Consider the following 27985-nt stretch of genomic DNA (forward strand, 5'->3'; position numbering starts at 1 on the left):
TCACTAACAGCAAGCACCACTCCCCATCTCCCCAAAAAATCACTGTTCAAAGATGCAGCAGATGGAAGGAACCAATTTTTTTTTGAGTCAAAATGACAGAAGAGAGGTGAACAGTTCTGCAGGTGTGCCACGGGTGCTTTAAAGCAGAGCTGTAATGGAAAACTAAAAAACTCCAAGAGGAATTGCTTGTGCTGGCCTAGAAGGTACAGGAAAGAAAAGGTTTCAAAACCAGCTGGAGCAGCATGCCTTTAAAAAAACCAAAACAAACTATCAAACCACAAAACATATAATAATGCATTACATATATATAACAAATAATTGAAGCAGCTTCCTACTGGTGTTTAGTAGCTTTTTAAACAGGGCTGATGTCTGTTTCACAAAAGAGCAGTCTTTAAAACCAGAAGGACAAATTAAATGCTACACTTACGAGAAAGATATTTCTCCTCCTGTGCTTCCCCAAGCAGACATAACTCATTCCCCGTGACAGCAACAAAGCCTTATTCTTCCTCTGCTCGTGTGTCCAGATCCAACGGCCTCTGCTTCAGTCCCAACACATCAAGCGAGACAACAGCTCACGTGCATGCAGCAGCATTCTACTGTCGGTGGGATATCATGGTCACCTATTTTATCTTTGATCCCAGACCTAGAATAGCAGAGAAACAGCTCCTCTCCCACAGGGCTGTGAAAACAGTATCAGCATTGATTGACTCCGGTTCAGTATGTAAAAATAAGTTACAAAGAGGACATAATTTGGCCACGTTCCACCTTAGTATCTACTGCACTGGACACTAGGCTTCTACAGGGAGCTTTCATTTAAGGTGGTTCCTTCTCCCTCTCCAACCAAGAATAATAAAAAGATGACAGTATTAGCCCAGAACTGTAAGTCGTTGAGAAGACAAAATTATAGCAAAGATTGCTTTACCACTTTGAAAAGGAAAATGCCACAAACATGAAAGATGTTGCTTCTCTCTTTCAGGAAGCAACACTGGAAACCAGCATTGTAAGTTTATTACTTTAAAAAAGAAGAACTTGCTTCAGTATTACACTGTCATTTTATTTCCCTCCTGTCCATAAAGTAGAACTGTGCAACACGTGCATCCGCTACAGTGACTAGAAATTGCCGAGGGCAATCTCTGATTAGCATGAGGAAGCTACAGCTGCATTGCCATCCTGCAGCCTGCTGGGAGTTTGGAAGAGGGTGTTTTTTTCTGAGTCTGAGCCTCAGATATCATCCACTGTTCAGTCCCAAGGCAAGGAAGAAGCATACAGACCTTGTGTGTATTTGATCGTGCAGGAAACTTGCCTGCAGTAATTTTAGGAAAAGTTTTTTCTGAAATAGGTAAAACAAATGCTGTATTCAATTCCACTAGAAAGCCCCTTGTAAGTAATTCCAGGTAAATACCCATTAAGCAATGTAAAAGCAGAGTTAAGCACTGAATGGGAACTCCTGCATTACATGCTGAGCACCATTTATCACTCTAAAGAGGCAACTAGTGAGAAACTCTTACTTCAAGACGCAATTCCCATTAGCCAATTAAATTAATCCCTAAATTTAGTAGTCCATTTAGTAGTTCTCTGAAACTGACCTGTTTCACCTCCGCAGTTGCTGGGATGGGGGAAAACACATCACATTACTATACACAGTCAGTCTTTCTGCGAGCAGCCGCTGAGCCCAAGTGGCAAAAAGCCTGCATAAAAATGCATTGTTTGCTCCAGAATTCAGCTGGTCACTGTTTGCCAGGAACGACATCAGAGTAATCTTTCAGCACTCCGGCCAAGTGGTCATTGTGAGTCTTAAATCGACGTTTCTTCTGAGAAGCAGGCTTCTTCCTCCTCTGAATAGGAGCCTACAAGAAGAAAGGAACAGCAGTCAAACACCTGCCCTCCAGCTGCTGCGTCTGACCTGACGTGTGGTGCTGTGCTAGTCATCACTTCTGCCAAGAGCAGCTCTGCCCTGCTTGAACCAGCAGTGGGCAGGAGGGGAAGGAAGGTGCTTGCTTGGTTTTGCATTCAATTCAAACTCAGGCAGGGAGAGGATCCTGGGGACAGAGTGCAGACTCTGCATCCCATACACAGATGGCATTTGTAAGTGAAGTTTCAAAACGCTCCCATGCAGCTACAAAAGCAGGTACATGCCCCATAATTCTGTCCACAATGATGTGCTCCAAGCCACACTGAGCATACAAGGAATCAGTGAGGCATGCCCACGTGGTGACAGGCATTAAAGCACCTAGGGCAGTGACAATCAGAAACCAGGAACAAGTCCTCTACGTGAGGGCTCTCATCCAAGGACAGTTTGAAGCCAAGTGCAGAGAAGACACGGTATATCACGTACAAATAAACGTAAGCAAGTAAATGTCTGAAGCCAGGAAGAACGTATCTTGGGAGAGTTTGCAGCCATTTTGGCTTCCCAGCAAAACCGGAGCATATTGCACCCAGTCTGGAGAACAGTGTGTGTGTGGTGGGAAGCCTGTTACACTGTTCCCATTGGGATTTCAAAAAGCTATGTAGCAGAAAATAAAAAATTATCCCTCCCCCCTCAAGTAATTTTTCTTCTACTCCTAACATATTGTATAGCTTCAAGCAGAAGCTTCCACTCTGGAGCTCATGGGGATTTCTGGCATTTGCCCTCTTCTTAAATACTGCTTGGATTACACTGGCTCAAACGAGTTATAAAAACACTGACTGCTGGCTACAGCATTGTTTTTTGCAACTTCTTAAAACTGGTCACACTTCCCTGAGCTACACAAAGCAGCTGTGCACAGACTCAGCAACATGTTTTGGAATTAGAGCTGAGGGGTCAGGAAGGGGGAATCTCCTAGAAAGATCTGAAATTTGTTTCTCTTACTATTTTCTTTGGTCCAGTCTCTTGCATGGAAGAAATACCCTGTCGTTTCAGATACTCTTCAATTTTCTCCTCATCCATAGAGTCCACAGGGATGCTCCTCCACAGCTTCTGAAATTCTGCAACACAAAACAAACCTTCACTTTACAGCCCAACCAACAAACCTTGGGCAAAACCCTTGAACAAAGGGAAGGGAAAGAAAGAAACCTGATTTCAAATACTGAAGTTTTTTGGTGTGTTAGCCTGTGACTATAAGGGTGCAGTGGTTGCTGCCAGCAGGCAACACTTAGCATAGCCTTTAACCACTCCAAATGCTGGATGCACTTCCAAAAAACAAACAAAAAAACCCCAACCAATCATCAAAACAACAAAACACCCCCAATGCTTAAGGAAGAAAAATGAGCTCATTCTCATCTGTGCTAACTGCAGTCCAGCATCCGGAGCAGCCACAGGCAACATGTGCTTTTCACGTTAATTTGCTACAGCCTCTCTTTTTGCCTGCTTCTCTAGAGCTGGATAGACTGTGAATGTGTTTTATAAGCCTCAGTTCAAAAGATCATGGTGAAGGGTAATAACTAACAATAAATGGCAGCTTCATTTACACATCTTCATCTGCCATTGTCTTGGGAGACTTGTCATCTCACAGTCCAATTTACTCAAGATTCAGGACATTTACTTCAATGAGTTTCAGGTCGTTTATCACTGTAATGTAACACATACCGTGTGGTACAGATAATAAATTACTAAAATTCCTCTGGTGTTAAAAACAAGAGAGATACCTTAAAAGCCACAGCAGCAGTAAAAAAAAAAAGAAGATGGAGACAGTAAGTCTTAATTAGAGCAGCTGCCATCTGCCTGCACACTTTCTGCCTCATGTAAAGTTTCACAGAGCCTCTGGAATGCCTTCTCCAGGCAGCGGCTGGTACAATCCTACCTCCCTTCATTCCCCAGGCAGTCAGTTAGATATATCCTGTCAGCAGGTTTGGCTAACAAACTATAAATAAAACACAAGGCACACATAGCAACGCAAGACTCAATTTTTCCCTTTATTTCCAGATAAATTTAGTATACAGTTGTCAAAACAACCCCAACTTCTGCATGCTTAAGAAGCTGTCCTCTGCAGCAGGCGACAAAATGCTCCGGTGACGGTCTGCCACAGATACAACAGCTTTAAACATGCTGCAACAAAAGGGTGCTATATCCAAGGTGTACCTAGCAGACTTGGTTCCTGCACTTGGACCAATTTCCTTCCTAATTCAGTTTGTTTTTTTATGAAAGTACATGCTCTAAGTCCCAGGTCTTTCTTCCTATTGCTGACAGTAAGGGGCTGTTCAAGCTTTCCAGGAAACAAAAGAAAGGAATTTTGCCAGTGTACAACAACAGTGTTCATTTTTGGTAATGCAGTATTTTTGAAAAGAACTCACTCCTGTCAAAACATCCCTCTGGGTTACTCAGAGAGAGGGCTCAGCTTGTCTCTCACACAGCACAGTGGGATCATCGAGACTGCTGTTTGTGGAGAACTTAATGCAAGAACTGACAAGGTAGTCAAGACATTCTCCATCTGCTCATCCATTTAGAGTGTGATTCTGAGCTTTCAGCACAGCTTGTGGTGCCTGCTACCACAGATCACCCCTCACCTAATCCTGTGGCAGCAGGTGGAGAAGGTTGTGTTATGATCAAAGCCCAATGTGCAAGAGAGATCTCTCAGTGATGAGCACTCAGATAAAGTCCTAACAGCAGGTACCTGTGCAAGGGTCCTAACTGTATCCTCTGGACTAAGCACAACATGCTCTTCCAGGCTATTGCCTTTCTCTTTGTGCCCCCTTTCTGACCTGGAGAGCCAGGAGACTGGGGACACTGAGACCTTGGAAAGGTGAATCAGATGATGGATGTGCAACTGCAGTGTCGCACTTTGTGAGCAACTGCATTTAAAATTGTGTGTTTCTGCAGCTCACATATCACACAACAAGGCTGCATGTAAATGCATGATTAACCAGACTCTGGTGAGAGAGACTTTCACAGAATGGTAGGGGTTGGAAGGGACCTCTAGAGATCACCCAGCTCAACCCTCCTGTTAAGGCACTTTGATCAGGTCACACGGGAACGCATCCAGGTGGGTTTGGAAACCTCCAGAGAAGACTCTGCACCCTCCCTGGGCAGCCTGCCTTATCCTCACCGCAAAGAAGTTTTCCCTTGTGTTCAAACAGAATTTCCTGTGTTCCAGCTTGTGCCCATTACCTCTTGTCCTGTCACCGGCCACCACAGAAAAAAGACTTGCCTTATCCTCTGGTCACCTGCCCTTTAGGTATTTGTAAGTATTGATGAGGTCTCCTCTTAGTCTTCTCTTCTCCAGGCTAAACAGCCCAGGTCTCTCAGTCTTTCCTCCTAAGAGAGATGTTTCAGACCCCTGATTCTCTTGAGAGTCCTGCATTGGACTCCCTCTTGAAGTTCCCTTTCCCACTTGAACTGGGGAGTCCAGAACGGGACACAGGACTCCAAATGTGGCCTCACCAGGGCAGAGTAGAGGAGGAGGAGAACCTCCCTTGACCTGCTGGCCACGCTCTTCTTGATGCTCCCCCAGATACCACTGGCCTTTGAGGCTGTGTTGTGCTCAGCACAGAGTGTTCCCGCTGCAGAGATGTAGCCCAGTCCCCCAGAATGCACAACAGGCATGTGTACATGAGATGATTTCATATGAGTGACTTGGCAACTCTGAACTTTTACATGACAGTGTCCTTTTATTTAGAATGTTCTGCTACAAACACAAATGGTGCATCTCCTTATTAGAGTTCATGATGTAGAGAATTATATGTCCCATTGCAAAAAAAAAAAAAAAAGGGCTGAGGATAGGTGCTCAAGGTTCAACTGGTCTACATTCTTCTGGGGAACAGAAGTGAAAAATTAAACACTAGAAAACAAATGCTTAGCTCTTCAAGGATCACCATGCACAGAAGTGCAGATCCCAGTTAATATCTAACCATGGCGTTTTGCATTTCTTGTAATGCAGCGGTTATGCCATCATTACAGCTTCACATTCACCTTCTAAACCCAGCCAAGAAACACAAATATTAACAACCAGCAAGAATCAAACCACAAAGCTAAAACCAACTATATATAGATAATTTAATCTGCTAATTTGCCCCACCAGAGTTACTACACGGTATTCCACAACTCCATTTAAAAATTCCTTCAGAAATCAGGCTGCTTTCAGTGCTACTGTTTCGATTGTGCTAACAGCAACAGAACCTTCTTCCCATGCTAAAACTCCACATAGGGCACTAAAATATCTTATTGCGCAGGAAAGGCGGGAGTCACACCACCATGGCCACCCCCCACCCCCAGAAACACTCTGTGCCCAAGGAATGGTTCAGAATTAAAAGCAGAGGATAAAGGTGGAGAAGTGTACAGAGCTACCACCCTACAAATGGCTGAATCACAGAACCCAGGGTGCCATTAAAAGTGAAAAGGAGATACATCTATCATCACAAAATTGACTCAGTGTTACACCAGATACTGAGCTAAATGCAAGAATCAAAGAAATAGAGCAGCTGTCTGGCATGGAACCATTTCCACATTACCTGTCAGATTTATTCAAAAGGAGTCAGATTCGTTCTCCAAGGACTATGCCCCTATCAGCTAGTGAAAGTTTAGACCTTGGGAATACACTATCTGAATGATTGCGACATCCCCTCTGAAATATGAGAACCTATGGGAAAAAACTGGCAATAAACACAGCTCTCCAGAAGCAACCTCAAAATCCATACCCTTGACTGAAGAGATAAAGAGATTTCTCCATTTTCTTTGAGAAGAATCTGAAATATTGTCACCCTGGCCTTTGCTGTGCACTCCAAGCGAAGGGAGTGATCACTTGTTAAAAGCAAAAGTTGATGAGAGAAGCCAGGGAGGAGGAAACGGCACACAACGACCTGATTACTGTGTCCAGGCTTATGGCTGGCCAGGCAGGAGGATGTGGCTGGCTGGCCCGTCTCTGGGGAGAGGAGAAGACAGAAAGACAAATGCTGTGAGGAGTTGATGTGTCTGAAGAGCAGACAACAGTGACAGAAAGCAGTTCCTACAGATGGTTTCAATATACTGGATCCATCTTTTAACGTCCTTTTCTCTGCAGATAGGGCACAGGGGGCTGGGTACTGGTCCGAGGAGCAGGAAGGGGATGGCTGGAGCAGAGAGCGCACCACGCTCCTGGCCTGCTCCAGCCAGGCATGGAGAGCGAGTTCAGACACACACATTCCTGCAGTGCATGTAACCATTACGAGTCCGAAGCACATGCAATTTTCCTTCTGCACGTCCTGTCAGCTGCCAGGTGATCTTTACACCATCAGAGCACGGTGAAGCTGAGAGGCTCCTCTATCAGAGCAACCAAACTATACGATACATCAGCCAGAACGAGCACATAATAGTCATGGAAGAAAAAAGCCACCGTCCAGCAGTCAAGACTGTCAGGCTTCACTTGACTGCAGCAGGCTGCATACAGCCAGGCCAACAATTTCTCCTGATGCTCGGGCTGCTATGACAAGACAGAGCCCAGAAAAAATTCCCTGGGGAGAAGTTTCCGAAGAGTTTCTGGCCAAAGTAATGCAGGTGCTGCGAACCCTCCATGAGACACGTGCATTTTTCATCTTTTAAGTCCTGATGCCAAGGCAGATCTTCTCCAGAAGAGGCAGAAAGCTGTCATCCTGGTACCTAAGGCAGGTGCTCAGTGTCTTGCCTGGACTGTGACCAAATCGTATATGCAGTTTCTTGCAATTTGATCACTAAGATATTCTAACTCAGAGGCTTGATAGAATCAACACTAATGACAAGCTGCTCCCTGGCTCTTCCAGATAGCTAATTTCTGTCTTCTCAAGAAATGAGAGGAGAAAATGAGACCACAAGCTGATTGAAAGGCCAGTTTAGATGCATACTAACACCTCCAGCATCATGACATCCACATGCACGGCCTGAAAATGAGCTTTGACAGGCAGTAACCAACACATGGCAAAGCAGAGGGCAGTACAACAAAGATCTTCTTTCTCTGAAACATCCACGGGGTAAGAATGCACAATAACCTCAACTTTACTACCTCACAAGGTGCCTCATATATGATGACAATTTGCACTGACATTCCCTGAGTGATTATACTGTAATATGTTCCCTTTGTATAAATGCTTACATTTGGGGAATGAAATCATGGGTAAATGACTGTGTGGTGACTTCTCTGCAGCTTATCCTGCACTTCTGACTGTCTCACCTGCTCTTGCAAAAAGGCTGAGACGGTTTCTGGAGACAAATTGCTCTATGACACTGGTAATAAAATCTGCCAGAGATTAAAAACAGCTTAAAATTCTTCGTTGAGATGAGAAAAAATATGATCACAGGACAAGAACAGACAATAACAAGGCAGAATGGAAGAAACAAGTGAGGATGGGGAAGATGGAGTCCTATTGTCCTATTTCCTAACAGTCCCAGGTAACACAGTGCTAGATTTCTACCAGAAAGAAAAGGTGCTTGACCTTAAGCCTGTGCTGCTCCTGGATCACCTTGGAATTCAAAGTCAGAGCTGTAAGTCATCACTGATCCCAAGCAATTTTTGCACTGCTAAATTTAAAAGGCTATGGTCATTCTTTAAGTCTCTTCAAAGGTGCTCAGAAAAATATTAAAAACATGTACAATTCAGCATCTGAATTAGGCATTAAAATACCTCCTATGTTGCATTCAGATGTGAAAGATAGCATCTTAGAGTTAAGCAATCAGACTAGCCTTTCCGTATTTATCTAAAAGCATTTCGGGGTGAAAGCTTGGTTCACATGCAAAGTGCTTAGCCCCAGCACAAAAAGGCAGTGCTTTGCTTGGCTGAAGCACCTGAAATCTAGCCCAGCTTTTATAAACTCAGCTACACACTACTGACAGAAGATTAATTAGGCAGGAACTCAAGAAGGAACACATGCAATCTGAACCTTCCTGGGCTAATCACATAAAAGGAAGAACAAAAGTAGTTCCTTACTGCAAAAACCTTCTCCAGTGCCCTTGAGATCACGATACATAGGTACTGCACCACTGCTGCAGTACACTGGGATTTATTTTCAAAAGGGGAGAAAGAAAAGCTTGTTCAATCATCAAAACAACTGTAGCAAGGGCAGAGGTAAGTGCTGCCAGAAAGCACTTTCTCCCACTACTGGGCAGGAAGCTCCAAATTGCCCTGGCAGCTCCTCTTTCTCTACTGATAGAGCTCAGACAGGAGAGGATGTCTAACTTTGAGAGGATATTAAACCCAGCCAACATATGTTCGAAACTGGAGAGTGTCATAGGGTAGGATCATGCACTGATGAGCACAAAGTTCTTATTTCTAAGGATGAACATTAAACTAGAAACATATTCTGAACTGTCATCAGCTTCCAGATCAAAGAGTCTGACAAGACTTCAAGGCTTATTTTGCAGTCTTTTAAAAACTTTGTTTTAATGTTGCTGGAGATAACAAGCTGAAATAGCACCGTTAATGCAGAAATGTGTCATAACTCATCCTGCACGCAGACAATTCTGCCAGTGACTCCCTAAGAGACATGCTTCTGGTGCTCTGGAAGGAGCTGTAAAGAAAAAACTGCTTGGGAAGGATGGGCTTTCTTCGTCACAGGACACAGGTTGGTAAAGGACCCGTAAGTGAATCCACTCAGGGATGTTTTAAGAGTGGTGACATATGCAGGTGGATCAGTGAATTAACAAAAGAGAAAGTATTGCTGCTCCCTCCCAGAACAAAGCATCATCATCCACATGGAAAGAAAAACCAAAACCACCATGAACAGAACAGCTACAATAACAACAACAACAAAAAAATCACTTTCAGATCAGATGGGAACATGCTGCCACCTGCGGATAAAAGGAAGGAAAATCCCCTTGAACTATAAACGCTGCATGCTAGCATTCCCCTCCTTAGAGACACTGCAGCCTTCAGGGCCTGCCTTCATCTGGAGATTGAGCCAAATGGCTTCAACATTTTGTTTCAAGGGGTTTTAAGAGGTTTTTTTTTAACCTTTTTCCTCCCCTTCATAGCAGTAGGCTGCACTGCTTGCTCCTAAACAGAGAGCAGTGCTGTGTGTACTAAAATACAATCTATTGTGTAAGAACAAGCCTTGGATTTATACTGGCTACCTGATGAACAGTTTGCAGATGTCTCTTGTTACATCTTAATAAATCTTAATAAAATGGGCTTTTTTACTAAATTTCACAGTTACTTCTGGAGTTATTACAAACTAAGAGCAACAGGGTAGACATCTCCAATCTTTTAGGACTGTTAGGTACCAGTTATCTTGAAAAAATGGCACAAGAAGAAACGATGATCAATTGTGACTGTAATAAAACCAGTAGCAGCTAAAAACTTAAAAGCTTTGTAGTCATAGTTACTCTAACAGCACTGATTTCGGAATGGTTTTGGATCCCTAAAAGCTGTGGGCTGACAGACTGGAGAGACACTATCTGAACAGGACGGCAGTGTTCATGGTAAACACATAAGCATTTGGGAGATTAGAAATTCCTCAGTGAATACAGAGTAATGGCTGCACATTATGGTTCTGACTGCTACTGTCAAGAGAGACAGAAATTACAGTCCAAGAAGGGGTTCCTTTCAATATTTTGAAAGAATTTTAATATTTTTCAATGCTGAAGATGTCACATTTACTTAATTATCTGCATGGAAGAAAGCTATCACTGAGAGTACATGACTCGTACATAACTAAAAAGTTGACAATACACTTTCCAGTTGCTTAATTCTATCAAAAATAGTTTGTCTGAGCTAGATAAAGAAAAAAAGAGCTTTATTCTTTGTGGTCCTGTAAGTTCAAGTTTCTATCAAAACCCTTCCCTTTTGTTTTACCATAACATGACATTATATGATAAGATGGCTTTATGAGGCATGTTACAACAATATGATAACATCAGAAAGTGTTCAGTGTCATTCAGTCATTTAAAATAAGGTCTTTTTATAGAGTTATAGAATGATAGGGGTTGGAAGGGACCTTAGAGATCATCTAGTCCAATCCCCCTGCAGAAGCAGGTCAACCTAAATCAGGTCACATAGGAACATGTCCAGGCTGGTCTTGAAGAGCTCCAAGAAAGGAGCCTCCACAATCCCTCTAGGCAGCCTGTGCCAGGGCTCCCTCACCCTCACAGTGAAATAGTTTCTTCTTATATTTAAGTGGAACTTTTTTTGTTCCAGCTTCATCCCATTACCCCTTGTCCTGTTGCCTTCCTTCTCCTTTCTGTACGTACAGGGATCTGATGTTGGCATAAATGTCATTATTGGAACACACCACAGTTGGTGTAATTAGTGTCTCTGCATAGACAGGCACATTGCACCACAGGATTTTCCCACTATTTGTTAGAATGCATATGCTGAACTTCAAGTCCCAAACCTACTCCAGCTTTAGGCAGCAGCATTACTGCACACCTACGCTCTCCTCACAGATGTAAACTACCCCTTCACAGGACTTTTGCTCACATCTCATTTGCTTCCTCCTTCTGTTCCATGCTTCTTGTCATGCTCATCAATAAAAGGCACATTATTAATAAACCGGAGAAAAAACAGCCAACTTTTACCCAGAAGACAGTCTTCTGGGATTTTTTGGCTGCCCTTTACACAGCCAAGTGTTAGGTGTCATTTTAGTCACAGTCAGGTGATTTTTATTCTCTTCCGTACTGCTACACTTGACAGAACCATTGGACTCCTAGTGCCAGGTTCCCACGTATCCATTATAAACCAGAGGATATTATCCCCAAACTCAGTAGCTAGTCTTGTTAGCCTTGTGTTAATATAAACCATTCTTCTGACATCTGGATACACCTAATTTTTCACTACCACCTTAAAAGAGGGTGATACTCAAAGAGCACTTATATGTATAGGTGCTTAAGAAGAATTCAAATAAACCATCATGGAAGCATATGCAAGCAAACACCTACCTTCATCCACAGTAAACTGACAGCTCTTGTCATTGTAGAAAAGAATTTTCTTCTTATCAGGGCGATTGACAAAGATGATCTGGTCCCCTAAAGCCTCAAAAACAAACGCAAAAGAACAACTCAAAATCACTTCGTTTCCAAGAATAAGGATTCCAAGTTGAACAACCAACCCAGATCTTGTGCTGCAGAACAGCAACACAGCAGAGAAGCAGCAAAGTAGCTGGTAATGAAAAGCATCCAAAGCAGATGCTGATGACATGTACGCTAATAAATGAGATGAGATCCAGAGGTCTGAGATCCAGGTATAAAAGCAGAACTAAATGCCTACAGTTGGAATGCGGGAAATTCAGAGCCTTTCATGAGAGAGAGCTTTGATAGTTCTGCTGAGACATCAGGTCAGCTAAAAGATGAGAGTAAAGGATGAAGTACAGAAAAAGCTACAATATTAGATCTGAAATAGCTTTTGAGTTACATGAAGAAATTCTCTTAGTCTCCACCTCTCCTTTGAGAAGCTAACCAAAAAGGGTTTGCTGAACGTGATACTCACCTTTATAGCTTTCTGTGCGTTGGGTAGCCCTTCCTCAATATCTTCTAGAAGGATTCCTCCCAGTCCTCGTTGGTCATGCTTGTCCAAGAGCCTGAGCAGAGCCTTTTTATCTTTCAAGTTGTACTTGGGTTTGAAAGCGTACTTTCCATCTACAACTTCTATTTTTGGATTGTTGACCAGAGCCTATAGTAAGGACATAAATTTTATACCTTGACAAAGAGCACAGGCCAGTACTTTTTTTTTTTTCTAGTGTGCATTTGAGCAGCTAGAGCACATCAGCCACACGTTGCAGCTGTCAGTTTGGAAGTTTGAAGCGGATTTTAAATCTTTGGATCCTAGATCCGCCAGCCTAGGCATAATGTGCCACAACATAAAGGGCAAAGCACCACAGGAGGCTTAACATCATTCACTTAGTGCCTTTAGGCTCGAAGGTCTAGGAAGCCTCTACAGCAGAAAGCCACACATTTTGCTCTCTGAGAAAGAAACAAACATGAAAAGAGGGAATGCAAATCAAATGTGCTGTGGATGGACAGGAAGTGCAAATGGACAGCTTGGCATATCAGCCTTGGGTCATACAGATGTTACAAATGTCAAAGGCATTAACCTGGGATGAACAAAACAGGAGTTAGTCTTCCCCAACTGCTTGACACCAGCAGCTATAGAAAAAATTGAGAAGAGTAGACCTCCTGCACAGTTGGATTTTACTTATGATGCCAGCTTCAGAGCGAAGCTGGCCAGTTGTTCATGGACAACTGAATGATTTAAGATATGCTCCGAATTAGTTTTGCTGTGCAGCTGGTACCACAATGGAAGTTCACCTGTAACAGAGGGCAACTCTACTTAGTTTCTTCTGCAGATGCCAGCCTGTCCCTGAAAGGAGAAAGAGAAGAGACACAGAAAGAAGAAAGGAGGGAGAAAACACCTGTAACAGAGAAGGTAACTAACATTGGTGTTGCAGGGTATTTGTTCACCTTTTCTCATCCAGTTACTGTTCAGTGATCATTTCATATATGCTTCTTGGGAGGAGCTTTTTCATTCTATCTTGATATTCTGGTTTTTTATGGAAGCAACCTGGAGCTACCTTTTGAATAACTTCAGCAAGTCAAGCTTCCACCACAACCAACACTGCCAGACTGGAGGTTTCTGTATCCCAGAATATTCAGTAGTGGTAACAACGGAATGCTACAGGCTGCATTAGCTACAATCATCCTAGTTTTACTATTAAGAGATTTCTTTCCCATGTCTCAATAGCTGTTACTACTCTGTTGCTAGGATTTTAAACATGATCTGAGCAAAACCAGGTGCACTAATCAGTATAAATACCAAACATAGTATTTTGCTGATTTATTAATCCTGAAATTCCATGAGACATTCAGATCAATTAAGTATGAAGATGAATATGGTGGCAAGATACAGTGAATCTGTAAGAAAGAAACCTAGTATCTGGAAGTAATGAACTCCAGTACTGGAATTTGCAGATCTATTCCCCTACAATTTCAGACATTAATTTCACATCAGAATTCTTCATTTCAGCAAGCAACAAGGAATTGTAAGCCTATGAATTTTGTGCCATTCTCCTTTGGTTTAGTTCACGTAACATCCTTGATATTGGAAGAGTTTGCTGCTTCAAATTTTTTTCCAAAAGAAATTCCTTAGGCAAAACTGCTTGTTTATATAAAATTAGTAGTGAATAAATTCCATTGACATAAAATATACTCTGTAGCTATTCTAACAGGTCTTTAAAGATACCAGAATAGCTTCCATTACACAGATACCTCAGCAGCAGGAGCTACAAGACAGAAAGACACATAGAATCACAGAATGGTAGGGTTGGAAAGGACCTTTAGAGATCATCTAGTCCAATCCCCCATGAATCAGTGTAGTTTCTTAAAGGGGGGATTATATATTTATGAGGCTTGCGATTAAATAAACACATATAATTGAGATTTACCATAATCCTCTACCTCTAATTAAAATCTTAACCTATGTTTTCTTTACCTCGCTCATTAACCATTGTTTCTGTTTGAGTCCAATATCTAAATGCTGTGTTTCATCCAAAATCTCTTCTAGGGTTAATGGATGTGTATCACCACGCTGGTGCCGAGTCTGGAAAAGTAAATAGGATCTATTAGAGCTCTGTATTTATTTTATTCACTAACCCAGTTATCACATGGTAAGTGAAATCAGTATAATGTGATGGCTAAACAACTCTTGCAAAACCAAGATAGACACAGTACACATAGTACATGAGTTTCAATTTAGAGTCTTTGGGAATGTGAGGAAAAAACCCAAAAGTACCAGCTGAGATTGATAACAAGGTCATTTGTTAAGCAAAAAATTACACGTTATTTTGATAAATAGCTCATGCATCTTAAAAGTTGTCAGCCTCTTGCAATTCCTATTGCCTATTGCAAATAAAAAAACCATTATCCTGGAATTAAAGCGACCAGGAAAAAGCAAGATTTCACTAATGGACCAATATGCTGACCGTTTTGTTTACTGACAGCACTCAGATCTTGAAATTCTCACCCTTGCAGTAAGGGAACTTTAAATTTGAAATATTCAGCATCTTTCAGCTACCACAGAAAAATAACTAAAGTATTAAAAACCTTATAATTTTACATTGAAACAGCGTACCTTCATATAATTCACTATTTTTGCAAGGACTCCAAACTTGTAGCCAGAGCCTCCTGAAAGGGCTTTCAAGTTAAATGATCCATTGCTGTGATCTACAAAAGGAGAAAACAATTAAATGATGCTTTCAAGTTCCCTCTGTTGGCTCTGCACTCCACCTCCTTCTCACTGGACTTCCATAAGCTCTCAGAATTACAAGCAGGAATAGAGATGTGTCTTGCAGGAGTGGTCACTCTTGGGAGGACTCCCTGCTGGTGCATGTGTTGATCCAACCCACAGAGTTACCTGTCACGGAACATTTCTGAGCAGAGCTCCATAAATACAAAGTTTTTAGACTTGACCAAGGAACTCAGCACTGAGCACACCTTTAATTCATCCTCTTAAGGTATGACAGTAACTTCTGCTACATTGTTTCCCGCTGAAATAACACACTGCACTTTTTCCCAACCGTTAAGCTCTACTGATAGTTTTGTACTGCTGACATAGGAATTGAACGTTTCATTTAGTTCTAAAAGGTTTTCATGAGCTCCATAACAGGTAAAGGAAGGCTGTGCTTGATGTGCTGGGCAGAGGTTTTTTTACTTATTTAAAGTAGCTCTGGGGAATAATTAAAAAAAAACAAACAAACCACAAAACCCCATGAATTCAAAACAAATGAACCACTGTTACAACACTTCAGAGTTCCCTCTGTGTCAAGTCTGGCTCTGTCTTAATGTATCGTGAGGTTTGCTGCTGGGTAAAGCTTGTTTCAAATTCTTGCAAGGTTTTTAATGACTGTTTCATTAACTTTAGCTATTAGCACAACACATGAAATAGAAATGTCCACAAACTACCATCAAAAGCCACAGGCCATTACCAGCATAATGTTGCTCAAACTCAACGGTAACAGCTTTACAGAATTTCAGCTGCTCCAGAAAAAGACTATTCCCTCTTCATCACCACAGGAATGTTTTAATCCACTGGTGATTTCTAATCCCATTTGACAGGACAGTAGGGATTCTCAGAGATACTGAGCTCCTATTATTTCTGTGGAAAAATCAGTTGAGAGAGAAAGAACAATTAAAGTTGGTGCATGAACTGAGAGAGAGGTCGTAGAGGGTGCTGAGCAGAGCAGTCTTTGCTCTGCTGAGCAGCTGGAGGGTAAGGACAGTGGAAGAGCTCACGGTTTGGCACTGGTAAGAAAAGAACAGAACAAAGAAAATAAAGATCATTATAACCTAGAAAAAGCACCCAAGATGTTTGTGAAAGATCCATCACCTCCACCAAGCAAGTGGCAGGCTTAGAGAAAGCCTGCTATAGTCACAGTGGATGAATTTAGATGCCTGTGCCAAGTTCTTTGCAGGAAACTCCCCATTAAGTTTCCAAAGTCACAATGCTTCAGGTGGATATTTTCAAATCCGTCCCACTGCATTTCAGTCTAATAAGCTGATTTTTAAGTCACCAAAAAAGGCAACTACAAAGTGGGAATTTTGGATGTAGTCTAATTTTAGACAAACGCATTTTTGATAATTATTGTGAAGGCTTCATGAAAACTGGTGCTAGTGCAGTAAAAAACGTAATGCCGAAGGAAAAAATGGCAAGTTTAAAACTCAGAAACTGGTAACTGTGAAGCTATTATGTGACATCATTTTAGAAGCTTTACATAGCACAACAATTCTAAAATTAACATACAAGAATCAGTACAACTCCAGCTACAGAAGAACATTTTATTCTGGTTACTAAATTAAGATGGAAAAAAGGAGAAAAACAACAGCCATCTCTCCCTGAAAATACAGCCCACTGGCAACCTACAGGGTTCCCTTTTGTCATTAAAAATTAATCTCTACAAAGGACACTTTATAAATAATAATAGAAAAATCATGCGTGCAATGAGAGGTCTAAATACAGTCAGAGGTACACCAAACAGCTGAGATGACTTATCACGTATTCTTTCTGTCAATTGAATCAAGAAGATGATCTTTTTTAATCTGCCTGCCCACAGCCTGCCACAGCTCACAAGTAAACCCAGCCGCATGGTGAAGCTGGCAATCTGCAGCTATTAACACTTGAAACGTCACGGTCTGACCCACACTGCCACCCTGTGCTCCCAGCACTGCTTCTCTGCTAACGAGCTCATCACACACAAAGAGCACCTCAAAAATGAGAGAGGGATGGGTTTTGTTCCTTATTCAAGGCAGTAAAAGTCCAGTTTATGAATCATTTACTCCTGGGGTTGAGGGCTTGATGCAAATGAGCGTAAAGGAAGTTGTCAGCAGCATCATGCTCTGGCCAATGGTAGGAAAGCTCCATCTTAGCTGTGCCACAGGCTGCATTAAAACAAGGGACCAGAACAGCGCTCTTTCAGCATCCTTTCAGAGGTAGGTGTGTATCATTTTATAACATTCTCTTAGGTTTATCTTGATTGCTGGAAGAAATATGCCTGTAACCTGTAAAGAGCTTCTTAGAAGCAGCACGATTTTTCTTGAGGTTTAGGATTTTATTTGGCTGAATGCAGAGGAGCTTGTCTTGCACTATCAGACAAGCACTTTCACCATCTGTGCCCTAATGGAAAACTGATGACCACTCCATCTTATAGAAAAGCTAATCCACCAAGCCAAGATCGAGTAAACAAAATGGATTTCATGCTTACTGGGGAGATGGCTTGTTTCCTGCAGCTTCACGGTCCTTGTACCCAGTTGTATGTATTTTTACAGAAACGACAGTGAAAGGATTTTTCTTAAAACAAAGGCAGCTAAACCTGGAATGTATGAAATCTGTCTCCCCAGCGGGTATTCCGTAAACTGTATCAATTAAGCTGCCCAAGAGATCTATGTTGGTAGGTATGCTGGAAACCTGTTCTAGCAATTTGGTACGTTAAAAGTAGGATGAAAATCCCACTGCATATTATTATCCTTGTAAATACTGTAGCAGCGATGAACACAATCCAAACAGAGAGGTTAGAATCCATCTGAGATTTGTAAATGCTCCTACTCTGAGATGTCTATTCGGTGGTTTCTTAAACAGGACTTCCTCGCTGCTGCACTGAAATGATTTTTTTGCCAGTCATTTCCCTCTGCTCCATGAATATGATTTCAAATAAAGCTGCCTCTCTGCAGCGTCTGAAGATGATGATACTTTTAAATTAAAACCTAATGCAGATATTATAGAAGCCAATTCATTAAATATTGAACTCGCTGCATTTTGGATCCGTACAATAGCTGAAGCGCATTCAAATCAGACCGGCTTACAACATGAATTTAAACTGTGCTTTTACAAAAGAAGTAAAACTGCAGGAAACCAGCTCATTTTTGACAGCTTTTAAAGACTTTAAACATATTAAGTGCTGTGTTCATTCTGAAGGCTCTGCCACGGCTACTTCACTCTTGTATTTTAATAATCACAGCAACGAGTAGCTGATATTTATCTGCCTCACTTCACTCAAATCTAGGGAAATCATCATCATCATCCTCTAGGGGCACAGGCCTTAAATTCCACCTCCCTGCATAAAAAGGAGCTTTTCTATGATGTGCATACCGCTGCCTTCATTGTGGCTGTGGAGTAGGAAGGGGCTGGCTGCTGTGCTGCACTGGCAGCTGTGTCTTGTGCCTGGGAAGCCATGCTGTGCAGAAGATGCTCCTCTCCTCTGGGGAGTAGAGCACCCTTGTTGGAGAGTTAGTGCTGGCAGAGGGTCCCAGCTACACAATGTAAACATGCCCAGTTTCTCCAGTGGCCCCAAAAGTTGGATCATTTTTAGAAGTGGCTAAAATACTAAATTTTGCATCAGCAGAAACAGTTAACTTTTGTGCCTGGTGTTTAGAAACTAAAGTGTGCCTGATTTCAACAAAACTCTCAGTCTTAGAAATCTGCTTAAAAAGTTCAAAACAAAACTCCTTTCCTTTCTTTTCTGAGGATATTCTCTTGCCAGTTAAAACACACATATAAATCCTGCTTGTTTCAATTAGCCCTCCAAAGGGATTCCAAATCCTTTTTCTCAGCTCCCTTTCTCTGTCATAGATTTTCAAATAAGACCACCCATTCAAAAACTCCTGACTTTTGGTCCCATAAAACAGGTCAGCTGAGTTTCCTTTCTAGATCGTGACCAAACCAAGCCATGCCCTCAAAGCCAGGTCCCAACACCACTCATGACAATTTTTAGCTTGTTTCTTCTCAGTAAACTTTTGTTTTACAAAAACCTCCAACAGTTTAATTAATCCTTTCCAGACACACTTTGTGTATTACAAATTTGTATATTCAGTTACAGATTTAACAGAGGAAACATTAAGTTATGGTAACTGCTTCAATAAATGTCTGTATCAAATGCTAATGGAAGGTATCTTCCCAAAAAAGCTGTTCTGTTTCAATTTAAAACCTTTAAAGACAGAAAGAGAAATACAGAGTATCTGAACAATAAAAATAAGACCTAAATAGAAAAATGGTTTGGTTGCAACATCCTGGTTTTCACAATAGCCTTTTTAAAAATAATGACACAAAAATAGAGCTGCTTAGACTGCTCTTAGTTGTTTTAGTAGACACTATCACACTTTGTCACTTCCCATTTACTCAGGCATTTTGTAGTTCTCACTGTTGAAACAGGTTGATTGCAGAATTATTTCTGGGATCCACAATTTTGCAATGAACATAGCCAAGTTGTCACTGTTTGCTTTTTGTTCAAAGGAAAAAAAAATGTTTCATTGTGGCATGGAAATAAAAGCCTCCAGGCTTCTACAGGGTCACCATCTTGTCTCTCCTCCCTTTCCATAATCCCACCCTTTCTGGGGCACTCCATCAGACAAAGGCACATTGTGCAAGCTGCCCCTCAGCCAACAGGCACTCACTCACAGAACCACATGGGAGGCACAGGTTGGCTACCCACCACCACATTTCACCTAAAAACTCCTTCCTGTTTCCTCAAAGGATTATGGAGAGCTGACTCAATCTCCTTCTCATGCACTCAGTTTTAAATTGCCTGAAGGATTCAAAGGCTATTACGGTGTCTTATGGTTCGCTATGGCAGGTAACCAGAGGTTCCTGTAGCTCTTTGGATGTTTATTACATTAGACTATATACAAAAAGCACCATAAGTTCCCTCAGTTTTGGGAGGCAAAGCCAGGGAAAGAAGGAAATTGGGGGGAAAATAGACTTTTGACTGTATAGATTTTATCGGCAAGCACCTTATTGCCTACTTAACCATAATTCACAGTGAAATTCAGAGGCAGACAGAACTGCTTTTTTTCTTCTAGAAATACTACAGAAATTGCTTCCACACTTTTGAGCAATAGCCTTTCTGAAACAGCCCATCTTGACACCAATCCCATTCATGCCAAAGGCAGATTTGCTGAAACCAACTCCTTGTCTCATCTCTCTCCCCTACACCACAAAGCAGTCTTTTCTTCTGCTGGGTAAAAACAGACAATATTGGACCATAAATGACATTTCGTAATAGTTATGCAGAGAATTCAGTTGAAAATAAGAAAACAGAACTCCTCAGAAAGGGCTGGGTTATTCTTATCATCTTAGTGCCCATGGCACCACAAATGGGCCAAGACTTCCAAATGCTCTCAGTATCATTGGGGTGGCTGCAGGAAGCAAGTGGATTTCCCAAGCACAAGCTTCTACTCAGTAGTGGAAGAGCAGGGGAATGAACACATCAGAAAGTCTGGCCTGCTGATGTCAAAAGAGTTTTGCAGGGTTAACAAGTCTGTGCTAATAGGTGATTCTAAAATAATGAGTTTCAAAGAAGCAGGATTATTTTGTGCTAGAAGAATGACCAAAAGTTCAGTTACATTCCTGGGAAACATCCTCCAAAATAGTTACGATTTAGATGTTTTTTTTAAAGAGTGATTTCTTTCTCCTAAATAGGAGAACGCTCCCACCCTCCCAAGCAAACACACACCAATGACACTAGCATGTATTCTAATCACTTGGGTACAGAAGAGTGATACAGGGATCTTGTGTTTTTCTCATGATGCCGAAAGAGTGCTGAGGGCTTTCCACTGTGCACGTACCAACCTCAAGGCTAACAGGTCAAGGCAGGTCATTGTATATCTTGAAAATGACCTTTGTAACCTTTTTGTCTTTGCATGTAAATGACATAAAGCAGCACAGCTCTCATATAAAAATAACTTATACTACATGATGCATGCGTGGACCAGTCATCCCTGAAATAAATGTTCCAAACAAATCGCAAAGTTGTACTTCTTAAGTTTAATGCTTTTGTGAGCAAACATGGGTATGCAACAACCCATGTTTGTAGAAAGTATGATCACTAAAGTCTGAGTTGAAGTTCTTACTGTTTGGGATAAAAAACACAGGATGTTCTTTACCAACAAAGTCCTCAACAGCTTTGTTTTCCTTTTCAGCCTCCAAATCTGTGACAGCAAGCACACTAAGACAACTCTTCAAGAATGGCAACCCTTAACACCACTCAGTGGAATGAGACTACGTCCATTTCCCAGTATCTGGGCTTTCAAGTGCAAAAAATTTACCCTTTCCATGATAACTGGAACACTGCCTGCTTTATTATCCTGATCATATTCATCTTTACTGTAGTTTCTCTGGTGGTGTTGGCTTTCCTCTATGAACTGCTGGACTGTTGCTGCTGTGTGAAAAATAAAACTGTGAAAGACTTGGAGAATGAACCCAATCCTGTTAGAGCAATGTTGAACAGCTTCAGAAAGCATGAAACAGAGGTGGTATAGGAAGGACTGAGCATCAGCACTTGAGGAACGTTTGAACACTTTGAACGAAGCCTGGTGTACCTTAGGAATGAGCAAATCACATGCTTTTTTCTTTTGGACTTAAATGACAGCAACAGTTACCGTTTTTCTCTGGATGTGAACCTGAGCAGTTGACATTTGAACAACTGCCTTTCTGCCTAGCAGAAGGATGATATGACACAACATTACAGGGGAAGAAAAGATTTTTGGTTTTAAAATGAATTTTTGGTGTTTATATTGAGTTACTAGCATAGATGTTTGTCTGCCTGAAGGAACAAATGTGGCCTAACGTGCATAAAACTGTGTTGCTTAACTAGAGACAATGTTTATAAAAACGCTCAAGGATCTGATTGTGCCTAGTGCAGAGACACAGTGCAGAAACATCTCACTGAGGTCAACAGAGACAGGAATGACATGCAAGGGGTGAGATAAAAAGATAGGAGATAGAAGAGTTGAATGGTGAGAGACCCCATGACACAGGAGAGGCTTGTGTGAACTCTTGCCTTCATCAGCTCTTTTTACTACGGGTTTCTTGCTTTTAGAAGAGAGGGTGGTGGGAGGTCAAGTCAACATGAAATGTATTCCTAAAACGCTCTTTCCTAACCTCCTGTAGTACAATTTGACCATTTCTCCCTCCTCTTATCCAGCTCAAGAGAATTACTCTCCCTTTACCTCTTATTCAGCCTGTCTAGGAACTTCTGGCTGTCAAGATGTGACTAATGCTCTATCTTAATAACACCTGTCCGTTTCCACAAAAGCATACTGTAGGGTACTGTGGTATAGAAGAAACAGGGACATTCTGCCCCAAGGCTGCTACCTCTGTGGAGACCACAACACTACAGGGAGTCAGAATATCAAACCTATCTTAACTTTTCAAAGCTGAACAAGAACTGAACAAGCTCTTGGCAAGAAACATAACAATGACAGCCCTGTCTACACACAGCTTTCAGGTGTCAACATGCTTTACCAAGGAGGCTACGCCAGGATAAGCCTTGTGCTGGAGACATCAGGATGGATGCACTACCAGAACTGATTTCATTTAGCACAAGACAATCTCAGTTTGCTTGATCAGCTTGCTAATGCATCCTGGAGAGTTCACATTCATATCTCCCTCACAAACTGTGACTGTGTAATGCTCAGACCTGTAGCTCACCAAATTATTTTCACCCTGTAGCTGCACCGAGTCTGTAGTTTTTAAAACCCTAAAAGTTTTGCAATTACAAATTACAATAACGGCATCCACCAGCATGGCTATTGGTAACGCCTGGCAAGTCCTTCACACTCCTGAACCCACAACAGACTGAAGCTACAGAGATAAGACACTGAACTACATAAAACCCAAATCACATTCCTGGCATGAGGGAAACAAAACTCACCCAGCAGCCAAACAGACAAGTAAGCTACAATGCCTGTCTTGCAGTCTGTCTAAGTCAGAAATAATCTCCACTAGGAAGAAAATTAACTCTATCCCATCCAAGCCCAGGACATATGGCCAGCATCTAATTGTATCTTTGTTTTTAAAAAAAATGATTAGATATAAACTTCCTCTATCAGGTTTAGTACACCTAAGCTCCTAAAGATCAGGACACAATGAAGGACTTGCTAATTTCACCTGTGTTCTTCCTGGTTGGTGAGGTGGAGTAACAAGATACTCAGGCCATTACTAACCAGCACAGCTGGTCCAGTGATTCACCTGGGGAAGCAATCTCTCTTCTGCAGTCACAAAACTACACAACTACCGCTGCAATCTTTTGTCTCAGATATATTTGTTTAGATGAAATTTTGCCTGTACCAGTCCCTCATGCAGAGAATGCTTTTACCTAAGAATCAAACTACAAGCACAATTCACGGAAGCTGTCAGTCTGAGTACAAGACAACTTCAGATTCACACCAAGAAATACAATGAAGATCATGTAAGTGATGATAACGCCTTCTGTCGTCAGGGACACTGGGTAGATGCCTCATTACCTTATGCTGTAGCTGACAATGTTGACCCTGAAAGCCTGGTGTCCTGCTCAAGAGAGGCAAGAGTAAGCCACCTTTCTTGAACGTAAACACTTCAAAATGCAATAGGACAGCTGGCCACTTGCAGCATTCCTACAAAAAGCTCATCACGGCTGCACACAAGAAGGCAGTGTGCAGTAAGTCACACTGGCTTCATCTTCTTATGCCTTCCCGAGAAGCACACACAGCTGAAAAACCTTGGGACTCATTCCAGCTACTTATTTCACAGATCTATAAAGGGGCTTGGGTGTCTGCACAAAGAACAGAAGACAAAGATCTCCCTTTGCACAGTCCTAGATATAGACTAAGCCAAGAAACAGCTCCTGGAAACTTCAGCTCTTAATTACTGTTGGCTAAGAGCAACAAGACTAAAGTCTTAAAGACTAAGACTTCAGCCACAATTCGCTATTCATTAATAAAAAAAAAATAAACATATATGACTTATTTCATTTATTTTCCAGTTACTATTCTGAACTGAGTAAACAAGGCAGGTTTGAATCATTCCAGGTAAGGCCTATTCCTGTTAGAAACCTTACAACATGTCTTTGTATACAGGCCTGATTTAGCTATGCAGTCATTCAGAGACAAGCACGATCTCAACACTTCTGCTCCTCAAAACAGTGACAACTGCAGGTTCTCTGAGTTACAGAACCACAGAGTGAGAGAGAACCTGCAGGTGCTACACACCCAGGGATTATCAATGCCAAAACGTAATCACTCGGACACTATTTATCATCTTTGTGGTCACTACACAAACAAAAATAGGACTGATAATCTTAATTTTCATGTCTTTGGCAGGGTAGGTGGGGTGTGACGTGGATTCTTCAATATCAGGTATTTACTGCATCTCCCCAAGACCAATCTTTAACACAGGTGTATCCTGACAGGTACCAAACAGTGTGGCGATGCAAGCAAAAGAAGGTTTTGAGGCTAAAAGGACTCAGACTCCACAGCATCACAGGGTGACTTGTGCTGCCTGAGGCTGCTTAACCTGCTTAGTTCCTTGCCAGCCTGAACACTTATTCTGAGACAACTCCTAAGACCAAGAGGGAGAAAACTGGTCTGCTTGCTCTCCATTACTATTCTTCCATCCTCACTACTTCTACTGTAAATACTCTCCAGGGGAAAATGAAAGGAAGCTGAACTAATTTTGCATTAAAATGTTACAGAAGCCCTGAAACCTTTCTGATACTGTCTGGAATGAGGCCAGCAGCACAAAAGATAAAGCAAATTTCCTCCGAGGCACACATTCCTATTTGTGTAAGCTAATCATTCGACAGCTGCAAAAGCACTCGAAGAACTACTCAGCCCACAAAACCACAGAAAAGAAATTACACTTTATCTGCTCTGCCATTTGGCCACACATCTACTCAAATCCTCCAAATCAGATTCACCTTTGGACTGTCTGGTCTCTTCCTGCCTCCCCATCCCGCTTTCCCAGCAAACCACTCTCACTCAGGACACACAGTTTAGGATATTCCACACAGAATTCTATTTTATTTGCAGAGGAGAATATGGCAAAGAGACTGATGGAGACCTTGCCTCCCTTCATTTATTTTAAAATGCTTAGCTGATAACTTTATTTGATGCCCTGAGAAGCTGGAGGTACATATACAAACTCCGTACTCTCCCTCTCAGACAGAAGATGCTCTCCTCCTCCCATCATCCTTGAGGTTTCTCTCTGTTGTTTCTAGGTCTGTTGTTTCTTATAGTGTTTAGAAGAGAGTCACACATATGGTATGCAAAATATGAGCATGCAATGAGTTTGCACAATAAGGTATTTTGTGTTTTAGTAACTCCTGATCTTTGAGGTTTAGAGAGCTTTCAAGAACTGTCAGGGTTTTCTGAAAACTTAAAAAGGACCCCCAAGTTTTGCATCTCGCACAGTGAAAGTGAACAGAGATCATGCTGCTGTGTGCACACAAATCCTTTCCCTGCTGCTCCAGGTGATGCACTTTTCACTTGCTTCCACTATTTTGGTGCTGCTTTATTAACTGGTTATGTGATATTGAGGGATACATCAACACCACCATCCCAGGGAAATGATTAAACTCCTAAACAAAGCAGACAGACACCTACAGAAGCCCTGGTGTTCATGAACAAAAGTTAGCTCTCAGGTAAAACAAGAGTGACTACTAATCCCAATATACTAGCCAGATAAGATCTAACTTGCAAAATCCATCTCATGGATAGACAGTCTTACAGCTTATGACTTACAGCTAATAAAATTAAGTTTCAGGTGTGCTCTCTTGGCAGAAAGACAGCAGAGATAAAAAATGAGGCCACCTGTTACTGCTTATCCTGTGGGTCCAGCAAGCATTGAAATCCACAAATCAAAGCTCAGCATTGTAGAAAACGACATTTTGGCAGTAGTGATTCCTCTGCCTGAGCAACAGCAAACAAGTCACAGGTTGAGGCCTGACCCATACGCATGGCAGCAAAAGTGGCTTTCCCCATTGCGCAAGGCAATTTCTAAACAAAAAGTGACAACTGGAGAGAAAGAATGACATCAGCCACTAGCAAACTTCACAGACAGACTTATTCACACCAATAAACCACAAGAGGAAGAGTGTGGAAAATACCAAACAGCTATTAAAGAGGAAACTTTTACCAACCTGTGTTTTGTTTTGAGCTTGATGAGCCACCTTGTTCTACCTTAGCTTTCTTCTTTTTTGAAGAGGAGGAGTCAGAAGGTGGTGCTGGGCGTTTTTCTACAGCTGGTGTGGAGAGAGCACGCTTTTTGAATAGCTCTCGTTCTCTCAGTAAGCTTGGATCCATAATTCTGTTAGAAAAAGCAGAAGGAAAAAGGCAAAAAATAGATAGTAGATAGTAAGGTATCAAAGAGCTATCTATTTATGAAGTGGGTTGTTTCTTGTTAGTACTCTTCTCTTTCTGTACGAGGACTTGAAGAAAACAACACGATCACGTCAGAACACAACTTGAACCGCAAGGAAGAACCTGACGGTCGAGAATGTGGTTTCTGACCTCAGACTCCCACGGATCTGGGAAAACCAGAGCCAGGGTGCTGGATACACATCTGTCTCAAAGGCACTCAGCGTTAACAAAGAACTTTGAAGACTGCGACGCGAGGGGAAAGTTTGGCAGCGAACTGCCCGCTCACCCGCCCGCCGGGAGACGAGCCTGAGGCTGCTCGCCCCTCGCCGCCGTCTGCCCACGGCCGCGACAGCACAGGACGGGGCTCAGCACCGACGCCGGGCAGGGGCCTGGGGAAGCTGCGTTTCCGCCCCCCTCCCCGGCCAGAGCCCCGCGAGGCGCTGCACCGCACTAGTCCCCGGCGCGGCCCCGTGCCATCGCGGCGCCCCCCGGCCGCGCCGCGCCGCGCCGCGCCCCGCACGCTCGCCCGCTCACCCGCCCGCCCCGGCGCGACGCGCAGGCCGAGCGCCGCTGCTCCCCGCCTATTGGGCCATGCCGCGCTCCCGGCAGCCCCCGCGCCGCGCCGCCCCGGAAGTGGGCCGGCCGTTGCCACGGCGCCGCGCCGGGTTGCCGCCGCCCGCCCTCGTTGCCTCCAGCCCGCCCCAACACTCACACGGACGGCGCGGGGAGGTGTCGTAACAAACTTTATACAGGGAAAAAGCACTGCGAGGGGCCGAGGAGGCTAGAGGAGGGAGGAGTAATGCAGGGACGAAGGAGGAGTCTGTACATTAAAGGCCTGTAATAGGCGCAGGGAAGGTAAAAAAAACCCCCAAACATCTTCATTTCTGTATTCAATTAAAAATCCCCTTTCTGGCGTCTGCTTTGGCTTTCTTCGTCTGGGTCACAGGCAGAACTGTCACCTCTGAGGATCCAAACCATGCCGGCACCTTCCTCTTACAAGGGGGATGCGAGCTCTAGAAGGAGAAACACGAACAAGTGAAAAGGCACGCAGGGACAGGCTCATTTACACAGCTGTGCCCCAAATCCATGCTCCTCCGGCGACAGGAGCTGCCTCTGGTACTACTGGAAGGTTTATGTCTCCCGTTAAATGCAACATCTTGTTCAAGTAATGGAAGTCCTAAAGCTCATCCTAGAGCAGTGGGAAGAATCAAGACAAGGGAATATGTGACTTAAAACAACAACTGGCACACCTCTGTTACACTTGAACTTCAGGAATCCCCTTTGAGATATAAACCAAAAGCGCCCCATCTGTTAAGAAAACAAATAAAGGAAAGGCAGCTCCTTAGTGTGACCTGGGAAAGAGTTAAGCCCCAAGCAGGGACTGAAAGGATATGGCCCAAAGTGGGCCATCGGCAATACCTGCTTCTTTTCCCATTTACTACTTGGAAAAAAAGGACCCACAGCACCCCAGTGGCAGCC

At 42.6% G+C, this 27985-nt stretch overlaps 3 protein-coding genes across 15 annotated transcripts in view; 1 reads left to right on the forward strand and 2 right to left on the reverse strand.

Annotated features, from left to right (window-relative positions):
- Positions 1 to 112: 112 nt before the first annotated feature.
- GTF2E2 (general transcription factor IIE subunit 2) lies at positions 113 to 27108 on the reverse strand. 8 transcript variants are annotated; one of them, XR_009818418.1, is made up of 10 exons: positions 26797 to 26987; positions 26287 to 26453; positions 14976 to 15067; positions 14337 to 14444; positions 12339 to 12521; positions 11792 to 11885; positions 2849 to 2964; positions 1587 to 1847; positions 428 to 679; positions 113 to 196 (listed from the first exon to the last, which is right to left on the reverse strand). XR_009818418.1 is itself a non-coding variant. In XM_061992384.1 (8 exons), exons 2-8 carry the CDS (start codon positions 26447 to 26449, stop codon positions 1728 to 1730), a joined length of 876 nt encoding a protein of 291 aa, XP_061848368.1. In that variant the 5' UTR covers positions 26450 to 26453; positions 27041 to 27108; the 3' UTR covers positions 1034 to 1727. The 8 variants fall into 8 exon arrangements, 4 of the variants coding, with proteins under 4 accessions (XP_061848368.1, XP_061848366.1, XP_061848367.1 ...); XR_009818417.1 differs by lacking the exon at positions 113 to 196 and having other exon boundaries at positions 214 to 679; XR_009818420.1 differs by lacking the exon at positions 113 to 196 and having other exon boundaries at positions 215 to 593.
- SMIM18 (small integral membrane protein 18) lies at positions 21356 to 21664 on the forward strand. Its single transcript, XM_010206477.2, has one exon. The coding sequence runs from the start codon at positions 21356 to 21358 to the stop codon at positions 21647 to 21649; it is 294 nt and encodes a 97-aa protein (XP_010204779.1). The 3' UTR covers positions 21650 to 21664.
- A 124-nt stretch (positions 27109 to 27232) lies between the features above and the next one.
- Positions 27233 to 27985, reverse strand: part of WRN (WRN RecQ like helicase) — a 44323-nt gene continuing 43570 nt past the window's right edge. For all 6 annotated transcript variants that reach the window (XM_061992293.1, XM_061992291.1, XM_061992290.1 and 3 more), the window contains one exon: positions 27233 to 27519. In XM_061992293.1, coding sequence (XP_061848277.1) covers positions 27397 to 27519 — 123 coding nt within the window. In that variant the 3' untranslated portion in view covers positions 27233 to 27396. The remainder of the gene's footprint in view (positions 27520 to 27985) is intronic.

This window comes from Colius striatus, chromosome 3 (genome assembly GCF_028858725.1).
Source record: "Colius striatus isolate bColStr4 chromosome 3, bColStr4.1.hap1, whole genome shotgun sequence".
Classification (NCBI taxonomy): domain Eukaryota; kingdom Metazoa; phylum Chordata; class Aves; order Coliiformes; family Coliidae; genus Colius; species Colius striatus.